The sequence below is a fragment of the Drosophila erecta genome, unplaced genomic scaffold, assembly GCF_003286155.1.
Source record: "Drosophila erecta strain 14021-0224.00,06,07 unplaced genomic scaffold, DereRS2 tig00000055-arrow-pilon, whole genome shotgun sequence".
Classification (NCBI taxonomy): Eukaryota; Metazoa; Arthropoda; class Insecta; order Diptera; family Drosophilidae; genus Drosophila; species Drosophila erecta.
In genome coordinates, this window is record NW_020825200.1 from 20,691,882 (window position 1) to 20,711,715 (window position 19,834).

The following is a 19,834-nucleotide window of genomic DNA, read 5'->3' on the forward strand; positions in this document are numbered from 1 at the left end:
ATTTAATTCTGGCCTCATAACTTATTCCATTTCCCTTTTCCCCGCTTCCCCGCGGCAACCTATTTCAATTGATTTTAATTTAATGGCAATGCGAATGCGAATGCGAACAAACGAAATTAGATACTTGCGAGCGAAATTCAATAAACTTGAAAGTGGAGACAGCCGAAAAAAGGGCGTCTGGTTCATTTAAAATTCATTATATAATCGCGATGATATATTGGCAAGTGGCTTGGGAAATGGCGAACTGTTAAAGCTTTATGCTGGATAATTTGATGGCTTAAACGCCAGTTTGGGCCATTTATTCAATCCCAAGAAAGTGCAGACCATAAAGCAACTGAGGTCGGAGATAACTTGCTGGCCAAATAGGAATTTACTGGCAATCAAAACATGTGTCGCATGTCGACCATAAACGCACATGACGAAAGTTCAGTCTTGCCCTTTTCTAGCACATCTGCTGCGACTTCGTTCTTTTCCTTTTTCTTCTGCAGGATTCTGCAATTAACAAGGTCACGTACCACGAAATTCGAGCCGAAGCGGAAATGCCCTAACAAATTCATACTTCAAATATGTGTTGTGATATTCTAGGCCTCATTTAATCGTATAACCACTATTGTTATGCTTGTATTCAAGGGTACTAAAAAGTAGATCCTTTTTGCTGTGTGCGCTGCTGTTATTTTGCTTGTAGAGGGTTCTTATCAGCACACTTTCCTGGGCCCACGACCCAAGAATAACCATTTACAGGCATTTGCATTGCCAGCAGCACTTAAGTTTAAGGACGTCACCGTTGGTCCTCCGAAAACCGGAAAATCAGCCTGCGTGTTGGTCCATCATGAAAGGGAAGCCGCAACAGGAAAAGCAATTGTACTTAGGCGTGCCTTTGGTAATGAGGACTTATGAATGCGTGAACGCATAAGGGATAAGATTCAAGAAGGTGGAGAGTCAACTAATTGTTAGTTATTAGTTCGCCATTGATGCTACAATAGATGCAATAGATCACTTAGAGCCACTTGTAGGCGGGTCTATCGACACCTTTCGCAGGACGAACCCACGGGCATGAATATGTGAATTTTTAAAGACATAAAGATACATATCCACATTTTTATACCTATTCCGTAGTAAGCTCTATTATTGGTACATATATGCGCTTGTCCAACTCAATGGCCACTAACTCAATGGCTCCATGTCCTTCGATGGACGTAAACTTTCAACTCAGCCGACCGTAACCAGCGGTGAGTCCTGCTCAACCCAAAAGGACAGACCACTGGACGTGGGTAGAGTGAAATTAGCTAATTGTGCGATGGACATCGCCATTGCCGCTCCAAATCGGAGCCTAGTTGACTGCGAATCAACGCCGCATTTGCGGCTATACCCGGGTATTCGCATTTACCTTTGACGGCAGCAGGCTGTGGTGAACTCAGTTACGTTGGCATAAATCTAATGCCCCTTGACCCCCGCCCATTTGCAAATGCTTGCTCCTGCCGCAGCTCAGAAATTTTGCGACGTCGGTCCAGGGTCGGAATTTTCCGACCCGGTCCCTTCAGCTGTGATTTAGAGGGGGCGATGGGTCAATCGGCTGCTTGGCCAGCGGATGGACAGCAGCCTTTGTTTTGGGCAGAGCATTTTGAGGTCCCACTTATTGGATGTCAATAACTATGGACTCGACATTTGTAGGGGCAGCCTGCGATTGCGAGGACGGGATGTCCTCTGATAATACATGCCGTGTTTGGCCAATTTACATACAGCAACTCCGGTGGCTGTGGCCTGTGACCTCCTGATTGGCATGCCATAATGAAATTTTGCGTGTGCTTGGGGCCAGATTGTATTTATTGTCTTTTCTGGGCTCGTCCTGCCGATTTCCTTTGTCCAAATAAACAAATTGCTTTGCTAGTGCGAACGATGGGTGGGATTGGATGGCGCCAAGGGAGCTTGTGCACTTGTAGTTGTAGTTGTTTCACTGGGCCAAAACTTCAAAGCAATTTGGCGATTTGGCCATGATAAGGGTGGTGTGGCGGAGTTCCTAAATAAATTGGAATAACGAAACCAGTTAAGGTTGCTATACGCTTTTTGGGGGCGTTGCGGTTACGATTTAACAAATTGGATCTATCATCCTCGCCAAGTTTACAAAATGCACGCAATTTTTTAGTTTCGCACAGGGCAATGAACAAAGATACGTCTGCGAGATAAATCTTCAATACATAGAGCTGATTTATTTTTGATTTCAATTTACATTTTTAATATCAGTGTTAAATCCAACTCATCGGTAGGCTTTGGGTTGGCATGAGGTTGCTCGTTTCCTGGTGTTTAGGGGCTTATTAGGGGCTTCCGTACCTCGTTTAGTAGCGCATTCTGCCACTCTCGTAACGATTTATAAAGCTGAAAACAAAACCAACATGGATAAGTAAAATATTTAAAAACACCTAAGCAGATTGTACATATGTGCATAACCATACCTGTTTCCTTACGCTCCACGAACCAAAAGGACTTTGGACATACAATTGCAGCATATACAAGCTTTTACATTTATGAAATCCATTTATTTACATTAACCTTATGCGAGATCCTCTTAGCCTATTGATATACTCGTATGCAGTTTAATTTTTGAAAATGAGCTAGGCTGTGTTTCTATATGGGTTCCTAGCTCCGTGCTTTTATAATACCATTTTATTGCACTGAGCCAGGTAATAACGAGTTACATTTAATGAGCTTGGGACTTACTTAATTAACACATTGTTTGGGACACCATAACATTACATTAAATGTGTATTTATGCGCAAAAGTTTGCATGGTACAAATATGTATATACAGCAATATGGAGTTTGGAAATATGCTATTGTGCCCCTACTCGTTCCTTCCCTTTATGCAGGCTTAAAAAGAGTAGCAGCAATACTTAACGATGCAATTTCGCTAAAAGTAATCTTTTTATCCTATCGAACCTGGCACGGATGCGATTTTCAAATAGTCCAGCCATGCTGAAAATGCCAGGGGATTGTGTAGAGTGCAGGTGCGAGATTCGAAATGGGAGTGGTGCAAGCACACAGTGAGATCAAAGGCCAATTGTTTCCGCTTAGAGCTGCTCGTCGGCCTGCAAGGATACCACCTCCTCCTCCTCCAGCAGCTCCACAATAAGCGTGCCTCACCTCTTTTCGCACACAGGCGCCGTCCTCCCGCCGGATCCAAGTCCGCAGGACCCCCCGCCCGCTCCAGCTCCGTGGGCGTTTCCGTGCTGCAGGGGCATCGAGTCCTGCCGATGAAAACTGCCCACACGTCCTGACCCTCCTCCTCCTCCTCCTCCTGCAGCGCCACCGACTCCGTGATTGCTGCTCCTGTGCAGCGAGGCCCGCAGATTGCCAGCGGTTCCCCCCACGTAGGTCGAGCGGCGCATGGACATCACACTGGTATTGTCCATCATCCCAGTGGCCGTTGAGTGCTGCCGCAGGTGCGGCTGGCGCTTCACGCAGATGCAGCAGAGGTAGCGATTAAAGTGCTGCCGAAACACCCCGGACACGCAGTAGAGGGCCACGGGGTTGACGCACGAGTTTAGGAAGCTGCAAATTGAAAACACTCGGTCGGGTTAGTGCCAATAAACGGTTCAAGTTTCGGCACTGAAACTACCAACTGAAGTTGCCAACTGTCGTTGAGTAAATTCGTTATACCCTGTCACAGGGTATGGGTTAGAGGGTGTGCGATTTCAGGCAGATTTCAGTCAACGCAGAGAGAGACATTGGCAAACTCATAAGGTATACATACTGTGGATCAGTACCACAGCCGAGTCGATCAGTTACTCTTCAACGAACCTCGTATACCCTTAAGCTTAAACTTCAATCTGCGTTTGTTGGCCACATTGACTGGTCTAGTGACGGTAGTACTTACACCATAGTACACCGATATAGGTCTTCTACAGACATCCAACCCAACAGAAAAATCATTTGAAAGGACATTCAACAGCAACATGCTTTTTGGGGGTTATTCACTTGCTTAGGCTGCGAGTCGCAGTGAATGAGTGGTTACACTATTCCTCTGATGCTCTGCTCTTTTTGGTGACACGATACTGGATTTAACGTCCACCCATTTGGCCAGAATGCAAATGGCTTTGCATTATTTTCGAGTTTAAGTGCGCTAAGTGACGTCCAAATTGGTTTCCATAGTAAAGGGGCGGGACAGAAAGTTGTGGGTGGGCGGACTGTCAACGAAAATAAATGCACTAAAAGTGTACTGGTGAAAGTTAAGAGAGCGGGGTACCCATGCATAATCTGTTTTAATTTAAAATTAAGTCAGAAGCCGGGGCAATGCCACAAAAGAGTGCTCATAAAACGTTAGGGGAAATCCCTGAAAAGCGTATACTCGTATGTACAAGCGCGAAATCGTTCCCAATTATTTTTACGAATTGATGTGACCAAGTGCGGTGGTGACCATAAATTTAGAGCCCCTCATGGGATCCTGCGACGCTTGCATGGCAAATGCAGGAATGGACTCAAGAAAAATGTTCCTCTGATGCCCGAAAACTGCTGAAAGCGCGCTACTACTGCTCCACTCACCTCGTGCAGAATCCGACGATGCGCAGCACGTTCCAGAACTCATCGAAGTCCTCCTCTGCGGTTGGGTAGAAGTGGTACCACAGCTCGAACACGTGGTACGGAAAGAAGCAAATGAAGAACACTGCAAGGACAGTGGCCAGCCAATTAGAGATCCGTGGAGCGTTTGGGATGCGGGATGGGGGAAGTAGCTTGGCGTGCATGCGGAATGCGGAATGCGATGACTTACCCACCACGAATGCCACCACCATGCGCGCCACATGAAGACGGGCTCTCGCCTGGGTGCGGCTCTGCATGCTCTGCTGCTCGCCGGGCATGTTGCGGGCACTCATATGGAGCCGCTTGGCCATCATGATGTAGAGCGCTCCGATGATGGAGAGTGGCAACAGGTAGTACACCAGTGCCTTGCCCGCCACCATGAACCTGGAAGAGAGTTACTCGGAAGCATGGCAGATTATCAGTAGGCCTGGTCTACATTCCGGCTTGAACAGGAACAAAAAACAGTTTCCATGGCGCTCGAAGGTCGTATTTTCAATTTCCCCTCGCAATAATGAACTTTGCGAATTCTCTCGAAAACTCGAGCTACATGACAGAGCGTTAAGAGTGCCCGAATGGACGACATTAAATTCCGCCTCTGCTTGAGAGCCATATAATCAAGAGGAGGGCCTCGCCTTACAAACTCTGAACGCCTCCTCGCCATTTTGCGGCTCTTAGTGTGGTCGAAACACATGCCACCAAGTGGTACAAAGAAAAGGGATGTCGGCATGCCGTAAATGAAAAATTAGCGACCAGTTGAGGGCGACTACAGCTGCCAGGACCTCCTACAGGATTTGTGTAAATTACATCACAAGCAGATTATGTGGCAACAGCTGACGCTTGCCGCACGAAAGGATTCCAGCTTGCCGCACTTCAGCTACATTGATGGCGAAAGGAATTAAGTTCACCTGCCGGGCTTGCGAGCTTAAGCACGTCAATAAGGAGGTACGGCATTGAGGAGAGGTGTTCCAAGAAACAGGTAATAGCAGTTGCATCGGCCAGCGGAAAAGACAGCTGCTGGGATTTGCTGCAGCGATGATTAATGCCCTCTGGTGGCAGACGCTAGATAATGGGCGGAGCCTACCATTTGTCATGGATCTTGTAAGAGCCGGGAAACTTATCAACATACTTGGCATACTCTGGGTCGCGAAATGGGGAGCACACTTCGATGGTCATGTTACCGGTGGCTGTGAACACGGGGTACGACTTGATGTCGGAGAACAGAACCGAGGGCATGCCCAGCAAGATAGCCAGGATCCATATCATCACCGCAGTAAAGACAGTGAGCGGCTTGGTCTGTTGGGGAAGCAGAAAATGTGTTATCACATTCGAGATATCGCTCGACAATAACTCACCTGCAGCTTGCGTAGGGGATTCACAATGGCGCAGTACCGCTCGCCGGACAGGGCGGTCAGTGTGAACACGGACACGCCGATGGATATGTCCTTGAAGAACTCGCTGATGCGGCACATGTTCCGCTCAAAGGGCCAGCTCTCCTGCGTGTAGACAATCGTGGCCACGGGTACACACACCAGTATGACCAACAGATCAGCCAGGGCTAGTGAGAGAATGTATCTGGAAGCATATGATATCGGTGAAAGGGTGCTCACCCTACATACGAATATAACTGGTATTCAACCCGCTCTGTATCGATGACCGTTCACCCGGAACGGGATTCCTTGGCCTAGAATGCCTTTGTTTTCTTCAAGGACAAGTCACAATCGTTTGGAAAGGTCCTGACACCTACACACGCCCACAAATGCGCCCCAACCCGTTTGAAACCGCCTTACCCGAATGCTGTTCAGAGCAGAGTAAAGGAACGCTTGAGAGCAAAACAGCTTGACATTGACACCAACGACCTCCTGTGAACCGGCCGGAGTTCCAGGACGAGCGTTGAGCCCTCGGACGGGGGAATCATTAGAACTGCTGGCTTTGGCTGATTGCATGTGACATGAATTCCAACCTGACACGTCCCAGTCATCGTGTCTAGACAAACAGTCGCGACAAAGTCGTCGAGCTAACTGCTAACTTTCCACCAATGGCCGGACGATTACGTTGGCCATCACAATTACTGGCAACTACTGGCTCACTGCAATCAGGCACTCAGTTGAGTGTGCAGGCAATTTTCGGGCAATCAGTGCAAACTTATAACCACTCACAGATTAACAGATAGAGGTGGTCCAAGACGAAAGGACCTATTCCCTTCGAGAGAGACAGTGGCTACCAAGCTCAGGAAACGGCTTCCTTAGCTGCTGCTGACAGGCCAACAGCTTGGCCCAGAAACTTTTGATTCGATGTACATTTGAATTTCTGCTACAAGCCTGCACAAGTTTAAAAGTTAATAAACATTTGCATAGCAGACTCCTCCTCCCAGAGTTCCACTGCCAGCTGTCGGGTTGCCTTTCCCTCGTAGTTCTCTTGTCCAAGAAAGAAAACAACACAAATAGGGTGGAATACAGCTCGTAGATTGTCAGGGATGAATGCGGGGTTTCTAAGACCACATTGCGTAGGGGCATAACTTTTTTTTAAGTTTCGCATGTTTACGAGCACGGACTGTCAGCTTAGCAATAGAGATGAGCTGGATATCTTCAAATCGGAAGGAGATTATGTGAAACCAAACAATGTTTTTATTCTGCGCAGGAAGTGTTAGTTTATTGTCGGCAATCGCAGACGACAGATGGCTTGTCACATTTGCTGTTTGCTTCAAGGATTAAAAAGCTTTTCTTTAACTTACTCCAGATCTCCCTGACAGGCATTAAGTATTAAAACATGGTATGCATAGAGTATGTAGTAGGGCTTAATGGATAACTACTGCCTCTGTTAATTCATACTTGCTTAAGACAGATTGTAAATAAAAAGAGAAGAAAAAGAAAAAAGAAAAAAAAATTTACTCTAAGGGGTACGAAGTTAAAGCACAAAACGACAATAAAATCAGATGTAGCCTATAAGCTGGAGTAGCAACTGTCGCGCTCCATCGCGAAGTGACGAGCTCATTTTGGGTCCAAATGTGCGGCCATATAAAGACATTATTATTTATGGCCCGGAGAGGGCGGTGCCCAAAGACGCAGACCGTATCAAAGCGGAAGACCTTCAATAAATGTTGTTCCAGGCCCCCTGCCTACTTCCACACAGTGCCCACCTTCTGCGGACCCCCACAGTGCGTCATATATCCACTTACGTGTTGGGTATGTTGCGCATGGAGCGGTGGCGAAAGAAGATGATGACCAGTGTGCCGTTGCCCAAGACTCCCACAACGAAGATGAGCGTGTACAGCACGGTGACAATGTACGTCTCCGGGCGGTCCAGCACGGGCACATACGGTACCATTCCGCCGTCGGCGCTGGCGTTGTGGGCCATCCCCAGTGCCAGACCCTCCTGCTCCTGTTCCTGCTCCTGCTCCAGACCTTGTCTCGTTGCCAGGAGTCCGCTGTCGTTGCCCTCACCATCTGCCAGCCTGGCTGCCAGCGTCTGGCCCACGTCCATCAGGGCGGCGTACATGTGCGGGGCGCTGCTCCTGGAGCTGCCTGATGTCTCAATACTGTTCCTATGCGCTGCGTTTTATGGCCTCGCTCTGGCCACTTCCGTTTCCGTGTGTCTGCGCTGTCCGTCGAAAGCGGAAAGCTGCAGGTTCCGCCTAATCCTCTGTGCCCCGTGCTTATGTCGATGAGGTTGCTGCTGGAGTTGCCACGGGCTCGTGTTTTATTTTGCACATGGTGTTTGGCCGCGACCACTGAGCTCGCTGGCCCGGTTTTCGCCAGTTGGCGCCGGAAGCTGTTGCGGAGAAAGTGAGATAGAAAGACAAAAAGAGAGAGATTCAGTCCAGACTAATTCAGTTAAACTTTAATCGGTGGGCATTTGCCTCCGCAGAGCACGCGCTGCGGCCTTTCTGGACAGGAATGCATTACCTATGAGGCCTATGAGGCATAAATAACACGCATACGCAGCGTGTGCAGCGTGTGCATCGGGTGGCAAATAGAATTTATGATACGGCATCTGAACCGTGTCGTGTGCGTATCGGCATAATAAAGAATCTCCTTAACATGCAATCGCTGCCCATGCGTGCATTCAATACGACTTTACAGCGCCCATAATCATAAATTTCGAAATATTCCATATTCCCCCCAGCAAGTATCTGCTGTGCGACAATCAGACTCTTTCCAACAACCAATTATTTGTGGCCCTTTCTCTTGCCCTTCGACCTTGATTATCTTTCACGCTCTCCCGCCGTTCAGTTGCCGCTTCCGGACCCGCAATCCCACTAATGCGAAAACATTCGTGCGGAAGCAAATACTTTCAAGTCGCAATCAAATGCGTTATCCTAAATAAAGCAGGGCTGAGCCTGACGCCCGACTAAGACAGACTCTAAGGCGGGTTTATCTGGTCTGCTGTCAGCTTGCGAGGGTGGCGATGGGTGGCGATGGTTGGTGATGGTTGGTGATGGGTCCGACCAGCTCCGCGTTTCAATTTCGATTCGATACTAGCTATCGCCGCCATTTGGTGAGCTGCCATTGATGTCGTTTTCGTTATTTATTTATTTTGATTGTGGCCTACGAGTGCGTGCCTCCCATTCGCCAAATGAAATTCCATCAAGTTCCAGCTCGTGAGACTATTTCTGGAAAATCTAATCAACCAGGCTAAGTGAAAGTGCATCCCGGGAGCCTAATGGAGTCAGGCGCTTTAACCGCTGACGATGTGCTGCATCCGAAAAGCTGAATCCGAAAAATTAATCTCGATCTAAATAATGCAACAGCTGTGGCTACTTTGCTGTTTCGAAAGGAGGTCATACAAGTAAATTGCACCATTGCAGCGGGTATATTGATTTCAGTCAGCAATGTAGTAACAGACACAATTGCGACCATATAATCATATAAAATGGTTTGTTTCCTTTCGTTTCGAGGTATAGACCTCTAAGTTGGCATTACTGTTCAAGATGACCGATTTATTCTCACTTTGGTTTGGCAAAGTAGACTCACGCCTGAACAACCCTTGCAAATAGTGCCATTTTATTTCGAAAACAAAAGAGATTGCTGTAGTCGAGTCACCCGACTATCAGATACCCGTTACTCAGCTGAGTGCGAACGATAAATTTTAACATTATGTGCAATTATGTCTGTAGAAATTGGGGTAAACTATGGGTGAGATTCCAACCATATGAAGTAGATATATTCTTGATGAGGATCAATAGCCGAGTCGATCTGCCACGCCCACTCCAACCGCTCAATACTGCCACGCCTACACATTTTTGTTTTTCGCCATTTCTACCGATATCGCGGAAATTGTTGAAATATCTCGCTCGTACTTCCACCAGCTGAGAAACGGGTATCTGATGGTCGGGGAACTCGACAATAGCATTATATCTTGTTTTAAATAAGTATTTATTTTAAGGTATACATATAAGCTTCGGCCTGGGTGAATGAATCTTCTTTCGGCTTGTGTATTGCGTTTTAGCCATGTCCTCGCCGATGCCAATCTCATTAACTTTTGGCAATAGAACCCTTGCCTTGGCTTAAAAGTCTTAGCACATGTCTTGAGGAGAATTGGAGTAGAAAAATGTTACCACATGGCTAAGCACATTTAATCGTTGGGGCTAACTTCTGTAATGTTATCAGCCGCTCAACCTAACATATTTAAAAGATTTGGATTTTTAGGAAAAATCTACATTTCTGGCTTTAAGTAAGGGAAGACATTTCCTTTTTTGTCCACTATAAATGCAGGTCAACTTAAAAAAGTCCAAAGACGTCAAATAGCTGCTGGCAACAACAAAGAATGTCAGTTTTTTTTCTAAATCAGGAAACTTTTTCTTTCCTGTGCCAAACTTCTGGATAGGTCTTTCATGGCCGAAAGCGAAAAAGTTACATTTTCCGCGTAGTCCTAGACCGTGGACAAGCAATTTCCTTTAACAGACAGTCCCAAGGGATCACTGGGCAGGCAACAGCCATCAACAAGAGAAATGATTAAACTTGACTGACCAGACAGGCCTTCAATGTCGTCAATTGACCTCAATTAATTACACACAATATTTTTAATTTGACCTTCATTTATTCCATTGGAGTGTTTTTGGGTATTAAGATTAGACGATGTGACTGTAAAACGCATCTGCGCCACCCATTTGGCCTATGAATAACATGAATAACATTTTTTCATGATTTAGCGTCGTTGTACGAGCTGAATTTGGTATACGCCAGATAAAAACCAGACACTAAGCAATTCCAATGGCGGGACACGGGTGAAATGGGCATTTGCCACCCGCAGCCAGATCCGAAGAGCGGATGTCTTGGGTGCCCCGTTGCGAGCAACCGCTAAGCAAAAGGCAAGTCAGACATTATATGTTGCCACCAGGGATGTATTACTTCTGCCACAGCACAGTGACTCCATATACAAAGAACGGCTGGGAAAAACATGTCTTCCTTTTCAGCCTTTTGTCCAAGGCGTTGGATTTTGGAGGAGAAACGAAATCCAACCCAAGGAGACAATGTATGGCGGGCGTTCCGCATTACGTGTTAGATAAATCATAAAGCAAAAATAATTCAACACACTTGCGTGCTCCGGTTGTAGCGCTGGCGACGAGGCATGTGTGCAAAGCGGCGTGTCGGTTAATCAGTTGGTTGTTTTATGAGCAGCCAAGCCGAATAATAAGCCCAGAAGACAGGCAAGCTCAAAGGTGCACCTCCAACTCTGTTGAACTCCTAGCCTACCACGCCCAACGCCCAACGCCAACCTATATTTCTCCTGCAGCTCTAATTAGAGCCAAATATAACTGGCGGCTTGAGTGCCCAACGCCAGCGTTGGCCATCTTTAATGCGAGCTGAAAGGTCCGCGAGTTATGTAAATTCGCCCCGCCCTCTAAATGCTCCAAACACTGACAAAATTATGCACAATCGCGGCCCAGTCTTTCGGCTACTAGCTTCCGGCTGGGTGGATGGACCCCGACCTTGCCAGCGGGTCCAGCCATTAGTCGCCATTAGAGATGATTGAGTGCATAAAAGGGGCGGACTCCTGGTGCCAAACGGGGTAGGTAAAGTTGCCTTGGTGTCAGTTGGCAGTTTGGAAATGCCTACACTTATTATTTCGATAGACACACTTCTTTTGCAAGCGTAGAGGTTTCCACAAATCTGTATTCAGTAAATTAACAGTATGTCCAAGCGGGTGAGCATCATGTTGCCCGACGAAATGACTGTGGCTCATTCAGGCAGCCGGAGGAACCCGATGCCCAGCCACACTGTCAAAAGTTCCATTAAAAGCGGATCAAGCGCTCGGACGCCAATGGCACCGCCAGTGTTTGTGGTTGTGAACCCAGAGAGCAGCCAAAGCTCCCTGACCTCAGGTCAGCGGAACAACACCAGCACGACCAGCAACAGTTCCCTAAACCAACGCAGCAAGGAGGATTCCGGGGAGAGGTTGTCAGGAGTCGCAGATACGGCAGCCCTGGAGAGCAACACCTGGCTGCAAAATGGATCCTCAAACTCTGGTGATGCGGTTAATTTCGGTTCGACCTCCGCTTCGATCAGGAAGTTTCTTAGGAGCACAGTGGCTCTGGTTGGGACAGGGGAGTCCTTAACATCTGTGAAGCAACTCTTTCACAAGTTCATCAAGCGCAGCGGCTCCATGTCCACTTCCAAGCCCTCGCTGGCATCCTCCTGCTCCCAAACCGCAGGTGAGGAGAATCCCTATATGAGCAAGTCCAATGATACGCTTCTGACGGACGTGCCCATCCGCACCACTGTGCCCAGTACCTCTCAGATGACGCCCACCTCGCATTTCTCCAGCTACTCATTCAACAACACGAACTACGACCTTTACAACCTCCTCTCTGACATCACCCCGCTAACTGGCTACACGCCCGTGGGTCTCACTGAGGAGGCGGACTACCGTTCCGACACTTCCGCCAACACCGCACTGAATAGCATGAGATCTCTCGCGGAACGAGAGGAGGATCCCTCAGGAGGCGGATTCGGCAACAGTTCCTTGAAGATTTCTCCCGATCCGGTGAAGGCAGCGGACCCTCAAAGACGTCCCACGTCGAGAGATCGTTCAAGCAGCAGATCCTTCCGCCCGAAACTTGGGACGTCGCGCGCTAGCTTACGTAGAAAGTCGCCCAAGATGACACCTCGAAGCAATCAGTCCGTGCCTGCAGTGGGGCCCATATTTGCTATGGTTAGTTCATCCGGACCCAACTCTGCTGAGGGATCGCGGCGCTCGAGCCAATCGAGCCGATCGAGCCTGAGACGTAAGCAAAGTCCTTTACCCAAGGTGGCTGCCAAAAGCTCGGCCACCTCTAGTTCAAGACTGAACCTAGCTAAAGCGACCACGTCCAGGAAAGAAAGCTCTCCACGATCACGATCCACGAACCGGCCAAGGAAGAGCTACCGCCGTAGTTCGCCCAGAAGACCAAGTCGAGGTCGAGGCACTCGGACCAGCGCCTTGGAGAGCGAGGACACCGCCAAAGTAGAGTACGCCTTCACTCTGGTCAGCCCGGAGGAGGCGGGGAACAGTCAGCCGGAAGAAAGTAGTGCCGGTGTCGAGGATGCCTCCTCCAGTTGCCAGACGTATCAGAAGCACTGCAACTGTCACCATTGCCAGGACATGCGTCGGGCGGTCAAGAGGGCGGACTTTTTCAAGTCGCCCGAGGGACAGAAGCGCCTGCAGGCGAAGCTACTGGCCAAGAACTTCTTCATGGACCTCTGCGCGCTGTCGGAAGTGCGCCGCCAGGTTCAGTCCAACCTGCACGGCACCCGCCGTCATCCATCAGCGCGGCACAGTTACCCGGTGACCATCTGTGGAGCGACCAGGCTGAGCGCAGGCTCGCTCTCGTTGCAGTGGATCACCCATGACCTCGACAGCGTAGACCACTTCGACGTCTTCGTGGACAACGTGCCGAGCCGTAGTGTCTACAACCGGCAGGCCACCAACACCGTGCTCGTCGACGTGAACCCCGCCGAGACGCACACGCTCCGGCTGCGAGCGGTGCCGGAGCGTGGCAGCCGTGGTCAGGATGCGTCGGTGGAGAAATTCATGTCGGAGGTGGCGGCCGGTCATATGCGTCAGGTCAGGCAGGGCCAGCTCTTCGCCAGGTGCTTCGCGCACCTGGACGCCCGGCCGCAGCAGCGCTCCCTGGTGGACTTCTGGACGGACAGCGAGTTCCTGTACGTGCCCACCCGCGCCTCTCTGCCGCCGCCAAAAGTTCGCTGACTGGGCACAATAAACCGAATCACGAACAGCAGTCCATGTATGGAGTGGGCGTGTGGCGGGAGCAGCTGCGTGTGCGGAAATTGATTAGGCTAATTTCGAGGTGCTGGCCAATGACCAATCGGCGGATTGGCCCAGTGCCCAGGCTGCTACCTGCACCATGTGGGCCTGGTGCGTCCATCCGTCATCCAGCGCTGTAGACAACTTCAGCTGTCGCCGCTATTTAAAAATGGGCCGTAATCTGGGCAGTCGGCAGTCAGCTTCAGTCCTGAGCAGCCTGCGATGATGAAGCTGTGCGTCCTTATCAGTAGCTGGCAGGCAGGCTGGCTGGGAACCCAGCGTGGCGAGTGGTACCGACGTAGGCGTTTCGCGCTGATCTGTCAGAGATTTTGGTCCGCAAAGTGGCATGATTAATTATTTGGCAAATATTTGCATTCCTCGCTCTCCGCTCCGCTGGCAGCGCGAGGAAAATGCGGAAAGCGAAAAATATGCGGACTCGCACTTTCATGAGCGGAGAGAACGGGCGGGAAACCCAAGCCGTTCAGTATTTTAATTAATTTTCACTTTCGTTCGACTAGTGAGCATTCCATCGACAACGTGATGGACAGCTGTGCCAGCGGTGCCCCTCGAGATTCCCCTGTCCACGATGGCCAAGGGAGGCGTTCTGATTGAGGCGTTTGGCTTTCGCTTTGTTTTGGTTTTGGCTTGGCGCGTGATTGGTACCGAAAAAACGGGGCGGGGGGCTACTCTCATTATTTGGGTAATTTTCAATTATCGCTGTTATTTCCCGAAGTCAGCAGTTCATGTTTGCATCCCTCTCTGGATAGCTGAATCTTTATGTGTATGGGTATGGTCATGTTGCCACGCGGCGGAAACACATTTTTTATGGTCGCATCTCGCGGCCACTTTCAATTACTTTTTATTATCAGGTCCACGTTCCCACTCAACGCATTTTTATGTGCTGGAAACAGTTGGCCGAATATTTTAATTGATTTCATGTGGTCCACGCCAGCCATTTGGCCAGGACTCCGCCCGATCAGAATGTAGTGTTTTGTAAATATTTGCTTTCCCGCCCAGACATCCATGTCCGTGCTCCGAGTTGTTTACGGTAGAATGTAGATTGTTTATGGCAAATTGGGTTGCTTTATGTCAGATCTTCTGATGGCCATGATGACGGTGGAGATCATTGCTCAGATGCGGAATCTTACTTGGTATTACTACACAATCTTTGTGGTCGATCATCGTGAGTTTTTTCTGTGCTCCTCGGGAAGGTGGTTAACGTGGAATGCACTTAGTATTACCCATGTTGAGATGAAATATTAATTACTATCGATGTTTAATGTAACATGTAGCTTCTTATTCCACCTTCCAAAAGCTGGAGTTCTAATTTGAGTAGTCAAACAGCCGGCTGCGGTTTGTGGTTTAGCTCAAGTCACTTAGCTCAAGTCACTTTTGATCAGCTAAAATGAATTAAGTGCCAACCAAGCGGGAAAACTGCCGGGAAAACTGAGATTCGGCAAAGCAACCACATCTTACACGTGTTGCACGTGATGGAAACAAGGCCATTCCACTCAAGGGAGACCTTTGGACTCCGCGGCAAACATGGATTCTAAATTAGAACCGTTATGCAAACTAATCATTTGTTGCCTGCTTAATTTCCTTCATTTTCTTTACACGCCCTTGGAATCGCATTATTTGCTAACTGAATTGGGAAAGGCGAACTCACAATTTTGGCCTCAAAGAGGTGGGACCAATGCGTGAGACGCAAAAAGAGTAAAAGGTTCAGATACAAAGGGCCTTTTGATTGGGATTATTTATGGCATACTGTGTTCTGTACACAGTCAGCCAAGCAGATTTAAAAGGGAGGAACTGACAACGATTTTCTGATAAACGAGTACAGGAGGCCAAACGGACTTGTTAGTCCGCATCTCACACTTAAGCTGGACCGAGGAACTCTGATTTGGCCTGAGCAAACATCTATGTCCTTGCAAGGAGTAACTTTTCTTGTTTGCCTAACCTTCACCGCGCATCAATCGAAAATTGATCATCACTCGCCTTTAACTAGTTGATTGCGAAGTGACAACACTAGCAAGAACATGAGTGAATTAGGGCCTTCAATAAATCATTCGGCCTTCCAGATTCAGTCAAATTTATAGCATTAGTAGCCCAGCCGAACAATCGCAGTCAATGATTGTGCGGCAGTCAAGCTATCATTTATCAAGCGCCAAGAGCGCCCAGCATCGCTCAGAGGATGAAAAGGCGGCAAATGAGTAATATCTTTTTGGGAGACAGGTGAGTCCTGCCTCCTGGACAAAACTCGAGCGGATTGGCAGACAGTGCACGCGTCAGTTCCTCGAGCTTCATTGAGCATGTGTCGCGTGTCAGGAATTGACGGCTGGCGGCTCCCCAGATTGAATCGTGCCCGTCGCTTCCTACGCTTATCTGCTTCGCTTACTTAATATCCTATTTATGCCTTGTCTTGCTCCCATCGGCCCAGCTGACTGGAGCGGTAATTGAATTCCATTCTGCGTCAGCAGGCTGCATCCAAATGACACTCGAAGCTAGGACAGAAGACCGAAGACAGACTACGACAGCTGTCGTAGTTTTGCACCCGTAAGGCATCCTGTGCGAATGGAGCCCGGAAAGATGTCGGCCGCGTCGAACCACATGGCATATCAACTAATTAAGAGTCCGAGGATCCTGTGCAAGAGGTGAGCCATGCTAATGACCGCTTTACGGAATTTATTTACCGAGTGGAGGAGGCATACGCGGCACGTGGCCTGCTGCATATTCATCGGTCAACAGGGACTCCGGGCGGCAAGGAGGCAAGGAGGCAAGGACATCACCCTAATTATGCTGCTCGCCCAAGCTCATCTTCGGCGCAATCAGAGCATGAGCCTGGGCACTGGGCCTCCGCAGCCTTATGGCCATTAATAACCAGCGCCGACATTAATCAGTTTTATATATCAAATTAAATCCGCCACACTTGTCGTGGGAAAAACAAGAAGTGCTGCGACTGTCGGATACCGGCTACTCCACTACATTTGGCTTGGAAAAAGCGCCATCTGTGGGTAAGTTTTACTACCTTCATAATTGATTACACTATTATATTACATATTTTAACTGGTATTTGGGCTTATGGCCACAATTTTACGTTCAAGTACATAAAAACTGTGACATTCCGGTGTACCCTTTTACTCTTCAAGTAGTTGACGGCGTTGAAAGCTCCGGAAAATCAAATTGGGAAACAATAAAATTAATACGTCGATAAGAATCTAAGACGCTTTCCTTAAATTTCGGCCATTAAACAAAACTTGTCAATAAGTTTAAAGAGCTTAAGTCGGAAACGGAATCGCACAGCAGAAATTTCATAAGAAGATTGGAATGTTGTCGGCAATTAATTTTCATCAATAAATTATACAGCAATCAATGAAAGCAGGGTGGAAAGCGTAATCTTTGGGCCACCCAGCAATTTGTATCCAAAAAAAATCTATAAATGGCTTTGTGTAGACATAAATATCAATTTGGTGGGCTAGCATTGACATTTTCGCAACAAAAATATAATTTATTATTATGTACACAGCATGAAGTATAAAATCGAGAAAGTCGAAGAAAGACTGCCAGCACCTTAAGCAGCACATAAATATTCGGCGCTTTTCAAACATCTACCAAAATCTGCGCCAAGCTTTGCCCTAAGTTGTAGGCAATTAAATGCCAGGAACAAAATGCGAAAGTTCAAAAACTTGTATTAAATCCGAAAGCGGAGACAAACTACCCCTGGAACTGCGGAACGCCTCGGGCGGAAAAGTTGCTATGGAAATTGCTTCTGAAAATTCCTTTGCTGACATAAATGGTTCGGCTTGGAAATCAAAGCAAGGATTGCACACCATTCTGCATAACTTGGCCCTCTGCTATTTATGGCCTAATTAATCGCAGTGTAAGGCAGCCGAAGCCGAGCTTCAATCCTTGCATAAGTAGTCCATTAGCATCGGCGAAAAACCACTCAATCTTCACTTTAAAAGGTCTTCAAACGAATGTGTACTAACCATAAAATTCGCATCTGTCATCACAGAGAATATGTTTAGATCTCGACCATTGAGGCGGCGGCCAGCAGCTGACAAGTGATAACTTTTCAGAGATTACTAATTCAATCCGCTCGCAGCGCCACAACCGCACAGTATTTTGCCTACATGAGCAAATGTGCCACACACAGATACACTGGGAAGAACGGATAGAAAATATGTAGCTCTCATCTCAAAAGCTAAATAGAAACACTGGCTTGGCACAGACACGGAAATCGCTATACAACAGTAGGCGATTGGAAATTTACTTATGTTTTTTAATGATTGTGAAAGACGATTTTCGGCTCAGTGTAAGAGCCCAAACATCATAAACGCATGATAGTCAAGTGCAGGCGGCTAACAAATATGGCCCTGCGGGCTCGTAGGTTTGCGATTTGTGGGCGTCGTGCGCCGTTTCCATTTTGTTCACCGCATAACTTTTATAGCACCGAAAGGTGAGGCCCAAAGGAGGAGTTGGAGATGGAAAGGGTTCCGGAACCAGGCTCTCAACCAAGGGGACACCTTGGAGAATTAGACGGCAAGTAGGGAGTCGGATATCCTTGCAGCGGAACTTTTTCCACTACAAAAAGCGAGACGCTGCAACGCGTCGTATGCGTGATAATTTCAATTGCGGCGCCATCAATTCATATTACCAATTACAAGCACAATATCACACAAGCAACGCAGACTAATTAGCCAAATTTATATTTATGAGTTTAGGGTCTGAATATCTGGCTCTGGCACTGATTGCGCTGCCTAATTATACGTTCATAGCTTCCCCCGCCGAGCTAAGAACTTTCCAGCCCCCAAAGGTGAGTGACAAACCTGATGTGATCTTCGCTGATGTGGCGCTGTCACGTTCGGATTGTTGATTTGGCGACTGATTGACTAACGAACATGCTAATTCTCGGCCGGCATCCGCTGCTATCATCTGGAATAGACATTTACCTGAAGTGACACTGACACGAACCAAATCTCATCAAGCCAGGGATTTGGTGTCGAAGGAATTTAGGGCTTAAGTCCGGGACCATAAGAACTGTGCCCTATTTGGAACTTTTAAAGGATTGCCTTTTTTGCTTCGTCTCAGGTCCGGATGCGAGGCCCCCAGTGGCTAATTAGATTCGGGACCCCACCGGCCTAATAAAAAAAATAATACAACACTGCGAGTCCAGATATGGAACCCAATAACTTGAGTTCATCTTCTTACCGCCTAAGATACTCTGTCAAATTATGAAATAATTTGTTGCCAGACTCGGCTTTTATGTCCGCAGAGGATAATCAGTAATTTCAAATTCATAAGGGTTGTAATTAAATATATTAAGTTAGGAAATGATTTAATTTGAGACAAAAATTGAGCTTTGCTAACTGAAAAGTAACGTTGGCGTAGACACCACCAAAAGATGACTTATTAGAAATGGGAAAACATCAGGGAAACGACACGTTCTGACGTCCTTAATTAATTACAACAAACTTTTTCGCATTCAAACAAAGAGTTTTTGTGTTCCTCCTAAGAAAATAAACAATTTAAAATTTCAGCTTGCCTGACATCGGAAAACTTTCAACGTTGCTTGGGTTTTTCAGAAGGCGCAAGACAGGTGAAAGAAACGGGTAAGAAAAGTAAATTTGGAGGACGGGGTGGAGGTGATTCATATTTTGGGATGCACACGCCTTATACATTTTTGTAGCGTACTGCGTACTGCCCAACTCCCCCAAATATGGCTACATATGTATCTAAAACTCACCAACGGAAATATCTGTCACTGCTCTACTGCAAGCGAATGACGCGAGCCAGTTAGTCGACTGCACTGGTTCCGCGGCTGTAGCACTTGTCCCGAAATAGTTTGTTTGGGAATGCAGGGCAATATTCTGGAATGTTTGATTTTCAAAACAACGCGGGCAACTGTAAATCCAACAGCAAATCCACCAAAAGTCAGCTCGTTTTAAGACATAACTCTAAGCGAGTTCGGAGTGCAGATTATACTCGCACTTGGGTTGTCGAATTTCGTTTCGCGACCAGAA

At 47.7% G+C, this 19,834-nt stretch overlaps 2 protein-coding genes across 2 annotated transcripts; one reads left to right on the plus strand and one right to left on the minus strand.

Annotated features, from left to right (window-relative positions):
- Positions 1–2,333: 2,333 nt before the first annotated feature.
- Positions 2,334–19,709, minus strand: LOC6542773 (neuropeptide CCHamide-2 receptor). Its single transcript, XM_001970748.3, has 8 exons — positions 19,558–19,709; positions 7,747–8,339; positions 5,924–6,143; positions 5,698–5,864; positions 4,762–4,955; positions 4,536–4,656; positions 3,138–3,545; positions 2,334–2,373 (listed from the first exon to the last, which is right to left on the minus strand). The coding sequence occupies exons 2-8, from the start codon at positions 8,064–8,066 to the stop codon at positions 2,334–2,336; spliced, it is 1,470 nt and encodes a 489-aa protein (XP_001970784.2). The 5' UTR covers positions 8,067–8,339; positions 19,558–19,709.
- On the plus strand, positions 11,590–13,775 carry LOC6542677 (uncharacterized serine-rich protein C215.13). The gene has a single exon (XM_001970749.3). It carries the CDS (start codon positions 11,703–11,705, stop codon positions 13,755–13,757), a length of 2,055 nt encoding a protein of 684 aa, XP_001970785.1. The 5' UTR covers positions 11,590–11,702; the 3' UTR covers positions 13,758–13,775.
- Positions 19,710–19,834: the final 125 nt, after the last annotated feature.

Coding starts and splice junctions, on each gene's coding strand:
- LOC6542773 (XM_001970748.3), bottom strand. CDS start 8,066: ATGTACGCCGCCCTGATGGACGTGGGCCAGACGCTGGCAGCCAGGCTG. Junction 5,865..5,923: donor ATCCCCTACGCAAGCTGCAG/GTGAGTTATTGT, acceptor CTTCCCCAACAG/ACCAAGCCGCTCACTGTCTT. Junction 2,374..3,137: donor GCGCCTGTGTGCGAAAAGAG/GTGAGGCACGCT, acceptor TTTTGTTTTCAG/CTTTATAAATCGTTACGAGA.
- LOC6542677 (XM_001970749.3), top strand. CDS start 11,703: ATGTCCAAGCGGGTGAGCATCATGTTGCCCGACGAAATGACTGTGGCT.